General features: G+C 29.1%; 2 protein-coding genes across 2 annotated transcripts; one reads left to right on the forward strand and one right to left on the reverse strand.

Moving 5' to 3' along the window:
- Window positions 1–68: 68 nt before the first annotated feature.
- On the reverse strand, window positions 69–5475 carry Oseg6 (intraflagellar transport protein Oseg6). The gene is made up of 5 exons (XM_047056829.2): window positions 4887–5475; window positions 3966–4796; window positions 974–3884; window positions 799–880; window positions 69–718 (listed from the first exon to the last, which is right to left on the reverse strand). The coding sequence occupies exons 1-5, from the start codon at window positions 5054–5056 to the stop codon at window positions 105–107; spliced, it is 4608 nt and encodes a 1535-aa protein (XP_046912785.2). The 5' UTR covers window positions 5057–5475; the 3' UTR covers window positions 69–104.
- Window positions 5476–12477: 7002 nt separating this feature from the next.
- LOC124493994 (uncharacterized) lies at window positions 12478–19265 on the forward strand. The gene is made up of 5 exons (XM_075732355.1): window positions 12478–12788; window positions 12868–13125; window positions 13194–15342; window positions 16239–16977; window positions 17562–19265. Exons 3-5 carry the CDS (start codon window positions 14539–14541, stop codon window positions 18182–18184), a joined length of 2166 nt encoding a protein of 721 aa, XP_075588470.1. The 5' UTR covers window positions 12478–12788; window positions 12868–13125; window positions 13194–14538; the 3' UTR covers window positions 18185–19265.
- Window positions 19266–19463: the final 198 nt, after the last annotated feature.

A 19463-nucleotide genomic window follows, 5' to 3' on the forward strand; every position in this document is an offset into this window, starting at 1 on the left:
CTATAGCCAATGCCCACCCGTGGTTTTTTGGGTTTCCAATAATTTTTTTTTCTTCATATCAAAATCTATTTTGAATCTAAAAATTTTTTAATGGTTAAAATAATTTATTGTTTCAAATCATCATCATCATTATTGTCGTTGTTGTTGTTGTTGTTGTTGTTTCTGTTGCCTAAATCATTTAGATTGAAAATCTTATCCATTGTTATTCGTTCCAATTGATTGTTATTAATTTTATGCTCACACATTGGACAAAAACGATTGCCACCACCATCATCGTCATCATCATCGTCTTCATTTTTACCATTTTTTATCATTGATGATTGTAACAATTCCAATAGATATGATTTTATGGCCGGAAAATGACAATAAGAACATTTAGTTAGATCCGATAAACGGATATGCATTCCACTTGCAATACAAAACGGTATAGCTGTACGACATCCGTTACAGACAAATTCATCATCGGCCACTGGTTCACTACAATATGGACATGGATTTGAATTGATGCATAATTCTTGTCGTAGTTCTTCATGGCTAGACAATCGTTTTTCGGAAGAAGCCGATTTACGTACAAGATTTTCAATTTTTTTCTTCAATTTTGTATCAATTCTATCAAGATCATCTTGTTTCATTAATGTATAAGCATATTTAAGTGCATTACGAACATAACCAGCTCTAATACATTCAATAACGACAAATGTTAAAATCTGTACAGAATCTGTTATAATAATGATGATGATGATGATGATGAAAAATGGTATTATATATCAAGGCTAAAAATATGTTCATTTCACTTACGTGAAGGAAATTGATTTATATTATCATAGACTCGTATCAATAATTTTGCGCTTATCTGATGGCCACCGATCCGTATCCACAACTATAGTTGTTGTTTCATGCAAAACAAAAGTTAGTTAAAGAGGAACAAACAAAAAAAAACATTTCGAAATCATCATCATCATTATTAACTTACTTTGGCCAACATATAACTATGTATCAACATTAGATTGAATGCCATTTCCGATGGTATAGCTATATGATTTGCATGTAATTCAACACACATACTATACAATAGTTGATGTGCATTACGATAATTACCGGACAACTGTTCTTCATGAGAAATTATTGTGGCCGTTTTAGCCGCTTCAACATAATATTTCATTTTCATATATAAACGAAATAAGAATTTAAAATCTTTTGGTATACCATCGGTTTCACCCATTAAATAATCAAGTATCAATCTTGTTACTTGTTCATCATGTGCATGTGTAGCTGCATCGATTGCCAATTCAATTGCATTATTATTATTATTATTGTTATTCATCATTTGATGGTCATTATTTATTGAATTTCGTTGACCTGATGCTGTTGATGATTGCAACAATAATTTAACGCCTTTTTGCCACATTCTTGCCAGACAATAAAATTTACCAGCTTTGAATAGATTATTCTCTTGTTCATAATAGATGGCAATCGTACGAAAATGTTGAAGATTGGCCATTGCCATTCTATTTTCATTTTTATTCGAAACTTTTTGATCATTTCCATTCAACAATGATGGGTCTTTGGTGTCAACATTTTCACCACCACCATCATCATCATCATGTTGATCATGAATATCAACATCAGTAGCATGATATTGCATTATATCAGCATAAATGTCGATTTGTTTTGTTGTCAATGCCAGATTATATGCATCATCATAACATTTGGACATTATTAAAAATTCAATAGCCGCTGTCATATCATTGAGACGTTGAAAAAATCTGGCAACCAATTTTGCACCAGCAACCGATTGATGTTCACGAACAATTTTTACAGCTTCACCTGGATTATTCAAATGATCAAGATTAATACGAACCACATCTTCCCATCGTTTAGCTTTCGAATAGATTTCGGCAGCATGACGAAATTGTTTTTCCATTTCTTTAATTCGACCATATTGACCAAGAATTTCATGATCCGTTATCATCGATATAAGATTGGATAATTTGGCTGAATTTTTTACCTTTAGATATAATATAGCTGCTTGATCATAATGTTTACATTGTTCATACAGAGCGGCAGCTTCTTGAATATGATTTAAATTTTCCAAAATTGATGCACATTCCTGTATCAATTTTGCTTCATCCAAACGATGGGCAATGATTAAAGCTTTTTTGAGATTACCACATCGAATTGAATTTCTTGCGATACCGGCCAAACAAAGCTGTACATGTTCACTATTATGATCGAGCTCTTTGGGTTCTTTTTTCGTTTCTTCACCATCAACATCACCAGATGATTGGCTGTTCAAAGCATTCTCGAAATTTTTCAATGCTTTTGAATATTCTTGTCGTAATTCTTGATTGAATGCAAGTTCACGAGAAATGGCCGGTATATCATCGGGTGATAAATGTCGTGCTAAAGCCAATGCTTCATTCCAATGTTGAAGATTTTTACGCATTTCAAGTGCTCGTATTGGTTGCGATGAATTCAGAAAATGTTTCTGTGCTAGATCATAATCGGCCAACATTTCAGCCAATAGGCCACATAATAGACAATATTCTGATTGATTACGATAATTTTCTAGACAATAAACGATAGTAAATTTTTGTAATTTTTGATACACACATATTGCTACATTTAAATCTAAATCCTGAATTGCAGCACGACCAACAGCGATCCAAAGATCTTCGGATTCATCTGGTCCAAGAAAATTACAGATTTTTATTGCATCTTGATAACGGCGAAGTTTGAGGATATTACGAAAAACATCACGTTTAAATGTTGATGGTATAGTTGTTGTATTGGAATTATTTTTGATAGCATAATCATGAGTGGATAGTACAAAATTCGATGTTTTACCACTTTTCGTTTGACAAACAACAACACCATTATATAATAAAAGTGGATATTGTCCACTTGGAATTTTCATACGGCCAACAAAATCAACAATAGATCCATTTATAGTAGTTAATGGTGATGAATAAACATGAATGAATTTGTGATCACAAATAGTAAACACACAATGATCATGTATCCAACTTTCCCATAGGATTTTTACCGGTTTCGATGGTACATGATCAGTAGGTATTGATATTAATGTTTCACCATAAACATTATAAACATAAGCATCATTTCTTGAATCAATCAACACTAATCTGGTACCATTCTGATTACATTCAATCATTTGTATTGATTCCCGGTGACGATATACAACAGTGGTGTTCCAATCTTCAATAATAAAATAAATAATTGTACCATTATCGGTTGAAAATATAAGAAATTCATTGGTCAAACATAATGATGTAACGGAAATTTTTTTATTATTCACACCAATAGATTCTTGTTTTTGGCCATCTGGATATGTAAAATATTGTGGCCGATTATCATCATTGTTATTATTATTCGATTGATGGCGTTGTTGTTCAATAGGATGAAATTGTAATGAACCATTTGTGAACAATATTGCCATATAGAATTGATTTAATTTAAATTCTTTAATAATGCCCATATATTCACATTCTGTGGGTGGCATTTCAATTTCTGTGAGAACATAAAGCCAAATTTTATTATTCATTGCTATGGCTAAATGAAATGGACCAATAGCTAAACGTGATGGTTCAATTTCAATACGTACAATCATCACTGAATCTTGTATCTCTTCATGTACATTGAATATGGTTACTTCTAATAATGATGATAAAAATGCTAAACTAGTACCACAATTGTCGCCAATAATTTTCAATTGTGATAAATAAACATGAATATTACCAGAACTGGAACATAATGCCAATAATTGTCCATCGGCTGTCCAATCAATTTGTACAATTGATGGTTCATCATCCACAGTGAATACATTTTCAATATCATTATGTTCATAAAGATTAAATATTTTTATACTAAAAAAAAAATATAAAAAAAAAATCGCTCATTAATAATATTCACATGATGATGATGATGATGATATGATATGCACTTACTTATTCTCATCACAAGTTGCAATCCGATTAATATTCAAACAAACACTGAATGTTGTCATTGATTCTCTATGTGCTTTGATCTGTAATAATTCTACGCCAAAATTTTTCATACCCGTTGATACGGTTATAATTAAACCGGATGTGAATGCAATGAAAATATTTCCACTTGGATAACAATAATAATCGATAATATTTTCATACCAATCCTTAAAATTTAATATAAATGAATTTTCACTATCCTGTATATTCATCATGAATAACATTCGTTTATTCAATACAAGACAAACACTATTATCGATTTTATTAACAGATGATGCCGATATTGCAGCTGTTGTTGTTGTTGTTGTTGTTGTCGATGTTGATGATGATGATGATGATGAATTTTTGTTATTATAATTCGTAATCATATCTTGATATGAATGAAAAAATTTTACATTCGATCCATCACCTTTCAATTGATTATGACTCAATGTATCACCATCTTCATTGTTTACAGTTAAAACACGATCTTCACCAATAACGGCAATCATATTGCTAGTACCAATTGAATTCCAACAGCAGCCAATTATACGTTTTGTATGTTTACCATAAATTGGATTCTTACGAGCTGTTTGATTATTATAGATGAGTATATTGCCTTTTGCTGTACCAACAAATAAACTTGAATGATTCAATTTTGACCATGAAATTGTTGTCAATATTTCTTTCATTCCAGTATCAATTTGTTCAAGTTTATGTGTAATTGAATTCCAAAGAAATATTAATGATGAACGATTTGTAATGATTGCAAGCCAATCACCATCTTCATCCCAACAAAGTGCTGTACAATAACTATTTTCATAAAACAAAAAACAAAAACAAAACAATTCAAGTGATCAGAAAACAAAACAAAACAAAACAAAACAAAAATTCAATTCTTACCCAAACAGGTTGATCTGATCAATATGTTCACCATGTCTATTGTATATATTGACAATATTATCAGTAGAAATGGCTAAATATTTAGATTTTTTTGTCTGCCATTTAAATAAACATTGATCATTGATATTCGATGTCATCGATGTACATGGTATTGAATAGATTCTTTTCATGTTGTTTTATCTTTATTCAAATGACAATGGTATTAACAAGATGATTTTAAAGGCCAGATTAGCAATAATAATCTTGAGAAGAAATTGATTCTTTTATTGATTTTTTTTTACCACCATCATTGAATATATTCACAACATTCTGGTTTTTTTTGTTGATTTGTTTCTCTCTTTGTTTCTTTTTCTGGTCACCATGGTGATTGTGGTTTGGTGTTTTAGAATTTTTTTGTTTTCTCAGTATCCCCTTGCTCATTAATTTAGCCGGATTGGTGACGATCATCCACAATTTTTTTTAGTCAAAAAAAAATTTTTTTTTTCTCAGAAAATGTAGCCATCGGATGTGGAATGATTAACAAACAACAATGACGACGAAAAAAAAATGATAATTAATCACAACAACAGCGACACATATGTGACACATAGATTATAATCTAAAATGAAATGAAAAAATTGGTGATTAAATTTCAAAGACAAAAGAAAAAAAAATTAAATTTTTCTAAATGACGTCCAAGAAAAAAAAATCAAGACATTTTTTTTTCACCATCTGCCATTGCATTCATTCATTCATTCATTCATTATCACAATTTCCCATAGAGAGTTGGCCGCTAAACACTACCATCAAATAAAACAAAACAAAAAAAACCATGGTTATCATCATCAACAGATATATAAATATTGTCATGATGATACATACCATTACAACCGAGAAAAAAAAATTCAACACAAAAAATCAAAAAAAAAAACGACGAATCCATTTAAATTAATTCAATTATGAACAGTGGAAAAAAAATCTGAAATGGAATCAAAAAAATTTTAAACAAAAATGAGAAACCGACAATTGAATTTGAAAGAAGAAAAAAATCTTTTTCGGCTGTAAAATTCCGGAAAAAAAATGATGATGATGATGATGATTATCGGTCATGAAGAAGTTGAACATTTTTCATTGAAAAACAAAATAAATTCTTTTCCATCATTGCAAATTGTTGTTTGCCAAAAACAATCACATTTTGAAATCGAAAAAATCTTTTCTTTTTGTTTTCATTTTCATCATTTTGCACTTGGAAAATTGTTTTTTTTCCTTTCTTTATTTCTTTCTTTCCTGCTCGTTCATTGTCCGTCAATGTTGTTGTTATTTTTTTTTTGTTTTATAAAAAACGAAATTTTCAAAACTGGATAAAGTGGTGAGATAAAAAAAAACAAAGAGAATAAAGAATAATGTTTCCATCATCTATCAAATGAACATTATGTGATTGAGAATATGAGAATGACAACAACAACAACAGCTTGTGAACGTCTCATTTTTTTTTTGTTGATAGCAAATTTTTTTTCTCTCTCATTCATTTCGAGAATCAAAACGTTTTGTTTTCGATATTCGAGAATATTTTCGTAAACCATCATCATGATAAATCCCGGATAATTTCATTTCAAATGAATATTATCAGAATTCATTGTATCATTTCAATTGGTTCTCTGGTTATTTTTATTCATTTTGTCAAAATCATTACAGATTTCAATGGAATATAATTATAATCAAAAATCCAAAACGAAGAAATTTTAATCTTCAGTCCGTTTTCATGAAATTGGTAATTAATGTTATGATGAAAAACAACAACAACAGCAACAAATTTGAACATTCGTGATTCGAGCAAACATGATTTTCTAAATCAATCGACATCAAATCATGCACGCACACACTTGCACACACACACATCATTTGATCAAAAAAAAATGGATTTCATCATCAGTCGATTAATTCTGAATTGTGAAAGTAAAAAAAAAACAACAACAAATAGAAATTTTCTGCACTAATATTCAATTGTGATTAATAACACTTGCACATGATGAAAAATGTTTGTGATATGATGATGATGGAAATAATTGTTTTTTTTTCATTTTCATTTTTTTTTTGGCCATGAAAATCATGTGCTATTATATATTTATCAATTAAGTTGAATGAAATGATTCACAACAAATTCGCGATTGTCGACAAAAATTATTTTTGCCAATTTTTTTTTTCGTTCCCCATATATTCGAATGTTTGGACAAAACATCGAAATGGTTTTTTTTTTACCACTGGAATTCCAATTCTGTATAGTGAGTGTATATATATAGCCGAATAAAAAAACGAAAAAGAATCATTAATAAATTGTTCTTTTTTTTTATTCTTTCATTTTTTTATTATTATTATTCATCCATTCCCATTTATGTTCATATATACAAGTAATAGCAGAATTTGGAATTTTTTTTTTTTGCTGTTTGAAAATCTATATCCATCCGAAAACAAACAAACAAACAAATGCAAGAATTTGTCCATTACATAATACACTGATGACAGCTGAATTGATTGTTTATCGATTATCATCATCATCATCATCATCATCAACGAATGATTCTGAATTTCAAGGTCCGATTTAATAGACGCCGAACAAAAAATCACCACCACCACCACCAACACCAAAATTAATCTATTCTTTTATCAAATTCAAAAGAAAAATGTCTTAATGCATTTCTAGATGTTCATTGGTTTGGTTTTGAGTTCAACTTTCTAATACAAAAAGTATCATCATCATCATCATCATCATTCATTACACATTTGGACCAAACAAACAAACAAACATCATCATCATCATTAAAATGAAAGATTCTATTCTTGGAATCAATTCCACAATAATCCATTACTGTGGAAATCAAATGGTTGATTGAACAACAATAACTAATAGTTCATTATCAGTACCTATATTCTTTAGTATGTGAATGAGAGAAAAAAAATGAAAACTTTTCATCATTGAAAAGTTTTCACTCGATTCTTTTGTTGTTGTTGTTGTTGTTATTGACCAATTTGTGATTCATTAGAATTTCGTTTTTTGTTTGCTTGAAACCAAAATCGATATATTTTGCTTGTGATGGAATAAACAAAATGTACACAGTACCTTTATCTTTTTTTTTATTCCATCACAAGCAAGAAAATCCCTTTATAACTCTCTCTCTCTATCTCTCAATCGGATTGTATATAATTTTTTTTTTATTATCATCAGTTTATGGTTTTTTTTTCTGTTGTTTATCGAAACAGTTTTTTTTATTATTATTATCATTATTATATGTTTTTTGATATTCCATTAATATTTCGATTCATTTGTTTCAATAACCAACAGACTATTTTCTTTTCTTTTGTTTTTGTTGTTGTTATTGTTGTTGTTGTTGTCCACACACAAACATAAACAATGGAAAATTCTTACTAAACAGCAAATTTAACAAAATTAACGACTGATGATGGCATCATGCAAACAAAAAAAATTCTTTCAACAACCAGAGTGAACAACAACAACAACAAGAAAAAAAATGAATTCAATTAGATTAGAAGCAAGTAAGAAAATAAAAACAAAAAGTGAACGGGAAAACAAAATGATGATGATAATAAAAAATAATCCAGCAACAACAAAAATGATTTTTTTTTTCTTCTTTTGATGACATTTTTTTTCTTCTGTTTTTCTGTTTCAATTTATTTTTATATTTTGTTGCTGCTTTTGCTGCAGGTTTTTGTTGTTGTTGTTGTTGTTGTTGTTTTTCACAGTTAATAATTGTCATCATGATCATCATCATCATTCCTTGTGATGACGAATATGATGATGAAGAGATGCATGAACACGGGGAAAAAAAATTCTAACCACATAAACAAATGATGATAATAATTTTTAGTTTGAAATTCCGTTTTTATTCGTTGCCAATATGGCCAGAATATAACCGAACCATTGAAAAAAAAATTTGACTATTTCGTTCTATTATAATCAAAAAAAAGGGTGTGTGTGTGTTGGTGGCTATGGGTGTGGCAGAGGGATATTGTTGATGCGAAAAAATTGATGTTTATGGTTACAAATTTTGATTCGAGTCGAAGCAAAAAATAAAAAACGAATAACGAAATTCCGGATTCGGGTTCTTCCATAATAATAATATAATAATGAAAAAAAGTGTCAGTCACACACACACACACACACACACACACACACACAAACATTGAATGCAAAAAAAAATTATTCTGACGATAGCGACAATTTTTTTTATTTCTTTTTCTTTTTCTCCTATTTTTTTCCATCTATCCATCCATCCATCCATCTAGATTCTTTCTATCATCATTCAGGACCAGAGAATCATTTTAGGACCCTTTGTTATTGTTGTTGTTGTTGTTGTTGTTGTCGTTGATGATGATGTTTGTGGAACAAATATAAAAATATAAATGGCTATAACCAAAACGCCAAACGGCGACAACTATGACGACGATGAAAAACCAAATCCCTACACATAGATACAAGCTACTAGTTGTTGTTGCATCCAATCCATGTTGTAAAAATCATCTCTTTCTGCACACACACACACACACACACACATAGATAGATAGATAGAGACGGTGCCAGAATCATAAACCAAAAGAAGAAAAGAAAATTCTCAAACAAACAGTTGGCTACAGTTTATTTTTCCATTTCATTTTCAGTTCCGTATTCAACTTGTTAATGTTTATTCGGTTGTTTGTTTGGTCTATCCACACACCTTTCAATTATTCATTGAAATTATCAATTTGCAATTAGTGATGATGATTTGTTCGTTTGATGAATTTTTTTTGTTTTGTTTTTACAACAACGCAACAAACACTATAAATTGAATGGTGATGATTGAAAAAAAAATTCCCTTTTTTTTGCTTTTACAGTGAAATTAATTTTCGACGGAAAATTTTTTTTTTTTTAAATTCAAAAAACCGTCACCATCTGCAATCCTTGTGTTTGACGTGTGTGTGTGTGTGTGTGTGTGTGAGAAAACTGCCATCAGTTGTCCAAAAAACAACTTGGCCATTGGAACAACAACAGCAACTGGTTTTTCTTTTTCATTTTATTTTTAAATGAAAATTTGTTTTGTTTAATTCTTTTTACGAAAAAAAAAAATTCAATTTGCCCACCATGTCTTTACGTCGTGTTACGTGCCAACATTATCAGTATCGTTTTTTTTCTTTATTTTTTTAATCTTCAACATAATCCACGTCTTTTGATTGTAATGCAAATTCTTACATAATACACACACACGCCCACACACACACCCTACGACCAGGTAGGTTTAATTATTAATTTCATTTTTTTTTCGTCTCTCATGGCTGCATATTTTGTTTCAAATTTTGAATGTAATGAATAAAATTCAATTTTCAATTTTTAATTTTTTTTTTTGCTCGTCTTGTCTTGAATTTTATGTACACATAACAACGACAGAATATTCTGTATATTTTATGGACCAAAAAAAAAAAAAATTCATTGAATGAAAATAATAATAAAAAAATTGAGAATATTCAGGAATGAATATTCATTTTATATGTTTACTATTTGCTTTCTTGTTCATAATTCAATGTTTGTTTTTTTTTAAATTTCAAATTGAAAAATTAAATAAATGAAAAATAAGATTCAAATCAAGCAAAACAAGCTTTGCAACCCTTTTTTTTGGGGGGGGTTGTATGTAGAAAAATTGCCAAAAAAAAAATAACAAAACGAAATCGGAATCGAAAAAAAATTCTATTAAGATTTAATCAAGATAATAGATTTTTATCTATGGAAAAAAATCGATCCAATGTATGGATATTCAACTTTGAATAATGGTTTTCGCTTTCTCTCTCCATCTTGCTCTCAAAAAAAAATCTTGAGTTTTTTTCCACCAACACAACAAACAAAATGAATGAATTTGATTTTGTATGTAACACCATATATATATACTGATGATGATTTGAAATTGGAACGACTTTTACAAGCAAGAATATTACTATAGAAAATGAAATGAGAAAAAAATTTCGATTAACCAAAAAAAAAGACCTTAAGATTTATATATACGAAAGTCGTGAATAAAATGGTGAATTTTCATGCAGATCATTTTGTTGAAAATGATGATGTATGAATGATGATGATGATGATGATGGTGATGTTGAACAAAATAATGGAAAAAGACAGAGAGAGAGAGAGAGAGAGAGAGAGAGAGAGAGAGAGAGAGAGAGCATGATTATTTGTCGTAACCAACAAAACCAAAAAAAAAAAAAAAAAATATTGAATCCGAAATGAAATGAATAGTAGTAGTAGTAGTTGGGAAAAAAACCAGAAATTTCCGGAAAATAAAATTTAACAATAATTTCAATTTCGATTCTTGTTGTCGATCTTTACCACATACACACACACTTATTTTTTTTTTATCTTCAGGGCCTGTGTGTGTGTGTATGTCTGTTATCATCTTCAATGTTCAACCGACCGTATGATGATAATATCTTGTTTCATATTATATGTGGCAATTTATTTTTTTTTCATTTTGGATTTTTTTTTTACAAATGTTGAATCAAATGTCGAATCTTCATTTTGGTTGACATTTGTCGGTTGTTTCTCACTCTCGGTCTCTCTGATTTCATTCCATTTTTATTTTTGGAATTTTTCTTCTTCTTCTTGGCATTTGGAAAACTTCTCATGGATTCCAGCGATTGAAACTTTTTTTTTTGTTGCAGTGTTGATTTTCTCGTCAAAGGTTGGAGTGAAAAGTTTTTTTTTGGTAGCGAAAAAAAATGTCCAAGAAGATGACAATGATATTTATGGAATTAAAATACTAAAAATAAAGGCAATGAAGAAAAAAAAATTCTCGACATTCTCTGGAAATCATTCGAATTTTTTTTGTTGTTGTTGTTGTTGTTGTCGTTGATCATAATCATAACGTTATCTGTGAACAATAAGATGTTTGTCTTTCCATCTATATGACAGAATCGAATATACTGCCAAAAATATGAGATGCATTATCATCGATAAATGATCATGATGATAACCAGAATTCTTTGGAATTTTCAAATGACAAAAAAAAATGAAATTTCTTTTGTCCATCACATCCTATCATCATCATCATCATCATCGTTATAATTGTGGCCAACATCATCAATCGATGTGTATTTTCTAAACAATGAATGAAAGAGAAAAAACAAAAAACAAAAAACGATTCGATAAATGATCGATCAAAGTTTTGGTTTCGATCATTTTTTTCTTTTCATTTCTTGTTCATTCAATGTGCAATTTGAATTTGACAAAAAAAAAATTTTCTTTTTCTGTTTTTCCCCTTCGAAAAAAAAAATTTTCGAATTCATTAACTTTAACTTGATTGACAACAACAACAACAACTATAGTTACAACGTATGACCAATTTTTTTTTGGCCGTCATCACACATAAGTCATATCGAACACTCATCATCGTCATCATGAATATCGTAAACAAAACAAAAAAATGAAAAAGAAACAAATCTTTTCACCAAATTGAATGAATGAAAAAATTTGTCTACCATATGTATATTTGTCTGTGTGTGTGTAGTTGATTGAAATGTGACAAAACAACAACAACAACAACAACAACAACGAGAAAAAAGGAAAAAAAATATTTTCGAATGCATCACCATCTCTCTTTGTTTGTGTGTTAACCAGAAAAAAAAAAAGAAATGAAATGAAATGAATTAATGAATGAAAAAGATTCTCATTCACTATACAAAGCATCGGAAAATTTTTCTACTTTCTGTCATTTGTTTTTGTATTTTTCTTTCTCGCCATTTTCACATTTATCAACAAAGAAGAAGAAGAAGAAGAAAAAGAATTGAATGAATAAACGAACGGCCGGAACCAAACCATTGATGATGGCATACAGAATAGCATACGATAGCATTGAACGTTGAACATTTTTTTTTTTGTTCAGGGTAAAAATAATTTTTTCCCTTCATAGAAAATCTTTTCATTCATTTCATTTCTTTATTTATTATTTTTTTTTTTTGAAAGTTAACAGAAAAAATTTACCTTTGTCAAGGTCAAAGTCAAAGAAAAAAAAAATTTTTTACAATAAAAAAAACAACACTAAACGATCATCATCATCATCATCATCCATTGCCATTTGGTTTGTCTTTCTTGTATACAAATAAAAGAAACCTCGAAAACCTAAAAAATTTTCTTTTTCCATCATGGTGAATTATTATTATCGTTATTTTGTTGTTGTTGTTGTTGTTTGTTTGTTTTTTCTTTCATCTAAATGAAATGACGGTATTCACGTCATTCGATCCTCATAAACTTTTTAATTGATAATATTTTTTTTTCTCTCTTTCAAACAGATAGACATATCACACACACACACACCCGCCGTGAAAGAGACGAGAATCATAATTATGAAGAAAAAAAAACCAGGCAATAATGAACAACTACTAAATCAACCACCAAAATGAGCTGTTATTTTTTGCTATTGCAATAATCATTCCCGAATTATCATTGGATACATAGAAGACCACATCCACATTTGTGTGAAAAAAGGAAAGAAAAAAAAACACATTTTTTCTTGTTTGATTGTTACATTCATCACACACGGAGAGAGCGAAAAATGAACATTCGTGTGTCTAATTTTTTTTTTGCCATCATCATTATCATCACACAACTAACTAAAGATTCTTGACTTTGATTCAAAAAGCGGCTGTTTTTTTTTGTTGCTCTCTTAGAAAACGAAACAAAAAGATTCGGATAATTTTCACTTTGAAATTATTGCTGGATATGATCCAAGAATTGTATCAAATATTATTATCATCATCATCATCATCATCACCGTCAACAACGACAACGACAACGACGACATTATCAAAATAGAGATATGTATGTATGGTGGTCTAAATGAAAATGAGAATACGTCATATAAAGAATGAAAAATTCTATCGATTCTTTTTGGTTTCTTTATTCTGTGTTTATGTGTGTGTATGTGAGTGCGTTTTTTTTTCTCGTCATAATGAAAATATTTTCACGAAAACTATAACCAACCAAACGTTGAATACAACCTTAAGCAACGAACCGAATCTGAATTTGTTGTTTGTTTTTTTTGTTATTTACATTTTCTATATACACACATGAACATGAATTATTGTGAAAAAAGAAATCAGAAAAAAAAATTCAACAACAAGAATGATGAAAAGAATGGAAAAAAATTATTCATATTCAGGATTATAATCATCAACTTTTAACATAATAATGATCATCATTATCATATCAAACAAAAATACGTTTCTCTGTGTTTGTGTGTGTGTGTATGTTTGGTTTGTTTGGTTTGTTTGAAATGAAAATCAGTGATTCTTTTTCAATAATCAACCAACATATGTGATATATGACAACGATATATCAAGAATTCCGAAAAAAAAAATTTGGATCAGTGAGCAGCTCTCTCTCTCTCTATTTTGATTGGGAAAAAAAATAATTATCACAAATCATCATTATCAAATGACAATTTTTTTCGGAGATCAAAATTTATCACAACAAGAAAAAGGCGTAAATTTTTTTTTCAATGAAAATGTTTATGATGATGATGATGACAAATAATGATAGGTCATCATCATTATCATTGATGATTGTTCAACAACAGTGTTTGTTTGTTTTGTAAATATTCTATCTATCTATTATATTATTATATGTACCAAATATATGTTTGTAATAATGACGATTGTCATTTCGGACATTGTCAATCAAACATTATTGTTGTCAATGTTCAACAACAACAACAACAACAACAACAATGACGACGACAACAGTAGTGGAAATGAAAATCTGTTCAAATCATCATCAACATCAGTGATTTCATCAGCTAATCAACATATATTGACAAAGCCTTTATTTTATTTACTACAAACTAAACATGATGATGATTTATCTATTGTCGAAACAAAATATCAGAATGTTAATTTATCATCATCAACAACGACGACGACGACAATCGATACGAATTCAATATATTTTGCCAATTCAAGTGATCTTGAATTAGCCATTGGTCCGGCACGTGATTCAAGTTATATAGTCATTTTAATGACCATTGTCTATGTAGCCATATTAATTACCGGTGTATCTGGTAATCTAATCACATGTTTAGTAATTGCACGTAAACGTTATTTACATACAGCAACCAATTATTATCTATTCAGTTTAGCTGTATCTGATCTATTATTATTGATACTTGGTCTACCTCATGATCTAGTATTATTATGGCAAAAATATCCATATGTTTTTAGTGAATGGTTTTGCGTGATTCGTGGTCTATCATCAGAATTGTCAACAAATGCATCAATATTAACGATTATTGCATTTACAATTGAAAGATATATTGCCATTTGTCATCCATTACGTTCACATACGACCTTAAAATTGGCCCGTGTTGTTAAAACGATTATTATTATCTGGATTATAAGTGCTCTCTGTGCATTACCTATTGCTTATGAATTTGGTATCGTACAAGTAAGTGAAATAAATTATTTCATCATGATTCTATTATCATTTTTCGTATATTTGATTTTATCTGATGAATTTCATAGGAATACAATTAGGAAAAAAAAATTCAAGTAATCTTATCTCATATTATTATTATCAAGAATTTTATAAAATCATTGGAAACGAGAAAAAAAAATTCTTGTTTCGATTATTACATTTATAGAATAATAATGATAATAATAATAACAAAAATCATCGATTCGAAGAAAATATAAATGATGTAATCGATCATTGAAATTTCTTTCCATTGTTTATGATTATTGTTGTTTATCGTTTTGTGTGTGTGTGTGTGTGTGTGTGTGCATTTTGCCGAGATTTGCCAAACTCGAATAATAACAGAAACAAAAACAACATTTCAAAGTAGGAATCAATACAAAATAGATCCATCATTTCATATGTTTTTCATATTTAGTTTTTCTTTATGATGATTCTATCGACAACAACAATAACAAAACAGACTTGAAAAAAAATAGAAATCTTTGGCCCATGACGATGATGATGATGATTGTTATGGGGTTTCATTGAAATGAATGAAAATTTTTGATTTTTTTTATATTTAGAAAAAAACATTATAATAATAACACTTTAAGTGCCCAACATTTTGAGAATAGTGAAGTGAAAATAGTTTAGAATAACACTGGCACTTGGAGTGTTAATCACAAAAAAATTATTTTGAAATAAATCAACATTAGGAAAAGAATTTATTGATTTAATTCCATATTCTATACATACGAGGGCAATCATTTGGTTGTTTGTTCATTTTTTGTTGTTGTTGTTGTTGCTTGAATCTACTGAATTTTTCTAATTGTCTTGTCTAGTTGTTGTTCTGTTCAATTAAACATTTGTTTTTTTTTATTCTCTAGGTTCTTGATGATGAAGGCCATCCATTTCCTGGTAGTGATCAATGTGCAGTCAAACATTTATTATATGAATATATATTTGAAATTGCAACGATGGTATTTTTTGTTATACCAATCTGTATAATAACCATATTGTATATATTGATTGGATTAAAATTACGAGCTTCATCTAAAAGTGTTCATCATACTGTTAATAATAATTATCAAAATCAAACAAAATCAAATAATGATCATAATAATGATGCTGATGATGAATATAAAAATAGATTAAAAGATAATATAAATAATAAAAGTTTCATACATGGTCGATGGCGATCATCCGGTAAATGTAATAGTAATAGTAGTAGTGGTGGTGGCGGTGGCAGTGGCGGTGTAAATCGAATCAAATTTTCATTTCATACTCCTATTCATAATCATAATCATAATCATCATCATCAATCACAAAATACAAATAATAAAATACTAACGATATCCGGTTCCGGTAATTTAAACCCTAGTTTGGGTGTTGTCACTAGCAGTGGTGGTGGTGGTGCATCATCAATATCATCAACACAATCATCACCATTACATGCTACAAATGGAAATAATAGTAAAAATGACCATCAACAACAACAACAACATTCACCATTACCACCACCATCGCCATCATCACCATCAACAACAACACATGCATTACAACATTCAATGTCAATGTCTGTTCGAAGACAGAATGCATCAAGACGAGCTGTCATTAAAATGCTTGGTAAGTGTTTGATGTTTGTTTTTATTAATTTAAATGATTGATGGTGATTTAAATTCCATTCGGAATTGAAAATTCACATTTTTTTTTTTATTCATTATTCAAAAATAAAATCCACTAATCAGATGTAATTTTTTTTTCTTTTCATTTATTCTATTTCAACGTTTTTATGGATCGAATTCACATTGGACGATGATCATCATTATTTTATTCATTTTTTAATGGTATATTTATAATCATTATTCTTGTTTGTGTGTATTGTATCGGAATTTTGGAATTAAATTTAATGATGATGATGATCAAACCAACACACACACACACACACCGAAAAAAATAACGATCATATGTGTATGTGTGTCTGTGTCCACAAATGATTCGTTTCTATATGCTGTTATTATATCCGAACGAAAAAAAACGACAACAACAACAACAACAACAATTTTTCCGGTTAAATTATAATGGACAAAATCAACACTAACATAATGATCATGATATATTGGCGATACACACAAAAAAAAACAAACCACTAAAACCAATTTAATAATAATAATAATGCTGTGGTCATTTATATATTTAAAAAAAAATAGTGGCCGTTGTAATTGCATTCTTTTTTTGTTATTCACCATTTCATGCACAACGTGTAATGGCCATTGTGATGGCACGTAATAATGTTAAAGATGAATATTTTATTCAAATATTCACCCTATTAACACATATATCCGGTATAACATATTATCTATCATCAACAATTAATCCAATACTATATCAGATAATGTCAAAAAAATTCCAATTGGCATTAAGAGAAACATTACCATGCTGTTTCTATATATTTTGTTTTTTTCGCCATCAACGTCATCATCATCATCATCAACAACAACAACAACAACAACGAAATACGACTGGACAATCAAGTACAATGGCAAGTGGATTTCGTAGTTCAAAATATCATCATTCACAACAACATCAACAGCAGCAACAGCAAGACAAAGATCATCAACAACAATTTTATTCACGTTCAGAAACATTACAATCATTGGATGTTAATTTCAATGTAAATAAATCATTAAAATATCAAAAACAACAACAACAACAACAGCAGCAGCAGCTACAACAAAATTCTGAACAACAATCATCAACAACAACATTCAATCCGGATGATATGGATTTATCAAACTATTGTAATTCATCATCAATAATTTCTAATCGTTAATTTAAAATGTTTGTGTTTTATCCAACATTGATTCATGAATAATTTCCACAATGGCAGCCATTTTATTCGCTGTTGTTGTTGTGGATTTTGGAATCCTATCGGAATATATCGTCAGTCATCGTCAATGAAGATCAATACTCTGATTCGTCAAGTCTTTTTGTCGTTATTGTTTGGCTGTTTGAAGTTGACAAATAATTCTGCTTGTTGGTCAAGTTTTTGCTACTTGTGATCCGTTTTTTTTTGTGTTGTCACCATTATTTTTCTTGTTATTGTTTGACTTCATTTTTTTTATTGTTGTTCATCAATTTGAAAGCAAAATTCTGTTAAAAAAATCTGATCACGAATATAACAAAGACTACGGATAACCAAACAACAACAACAACAACCATTTTCAATAAAGCAACAACAAACTAGAATTTAAGGTGACGAATAAAAAAAATATTGGAAAAATATCAGATTTCTTTCTTCGAGAATGACCAGCAAAACAAAAAAAAAAACAGTCAAACAAACACCGAATATAGTGAAAATTCTGGAATCAAATTGCTGATACTTGATCATCATTATATTTAGATGCTTGTTTCATAAATACCGTATACGTGGAAAAAAACGGAAATGGAATCCTATACCGAAACGAAATAGCGAAAGAAAAATTCACAAATATCGTTCCATATATATATATTTATTATCGTTCAACATTTATTTTTCTATTATTATTTTCTGTTGTTGTTGTTGTTGTTGTTGTTGTTGTCACAATTTGATTTATAATAGCAACAAACCATCATTCATTCATTCAATTCCAATGTAAAAAAGACACTTGAATCATTTTTGTTGTTGTTGTTGCTACTGTTTTCATTGTCATATAAATGTTATTTTGAGAATTTTTTTTTCTGAAAATTGTAATCCGGAAAATAACAACAACAACAACAACAAATTCTTCCGGTTTTGTTTTCAGTGAACAAGAAAAAAAAATAAAAGATGAAAAATTTTTATTTATTACACAACAATTTTTTTGTTGGCATGTGATGCTGATGATGATGATGATGAACTTGAAATTAAATCTTTTGAACGGAAAAAAAGAAAATTCTTTGTGAATCATTTTAAAATCGGTCATTATACAAGATTTGTTGATACCTCGTACCAATAATAAATAATCTCCAACCTCGCTCACCTCACCTCTTGTTTTCCGGAATAGTGATTGATTTTGTATCGCTACACCGGAACACACTGCTGCTATAAGTTTCTGGATCATCGTTCACATTTTTTTTCTTTTGGCAATTGC

Source organism: Dermatophagoides farinae, chromosome 6 (genome assembly GCF_024713945.1).
Source record: "Dermatophagoides farinae isolate YC_2012a chromosome 6, ASM2471394v1, whole genome shotgun sequence".
Classification (NCBI taxonomy): domain Eukaryota; kingdom Metazoa; phylum Arthropoda; class Arachnida; order Sarcoptiformes; family Pyroglyphidae; genus Dermatophagoides; species Dermatophagoides farinae.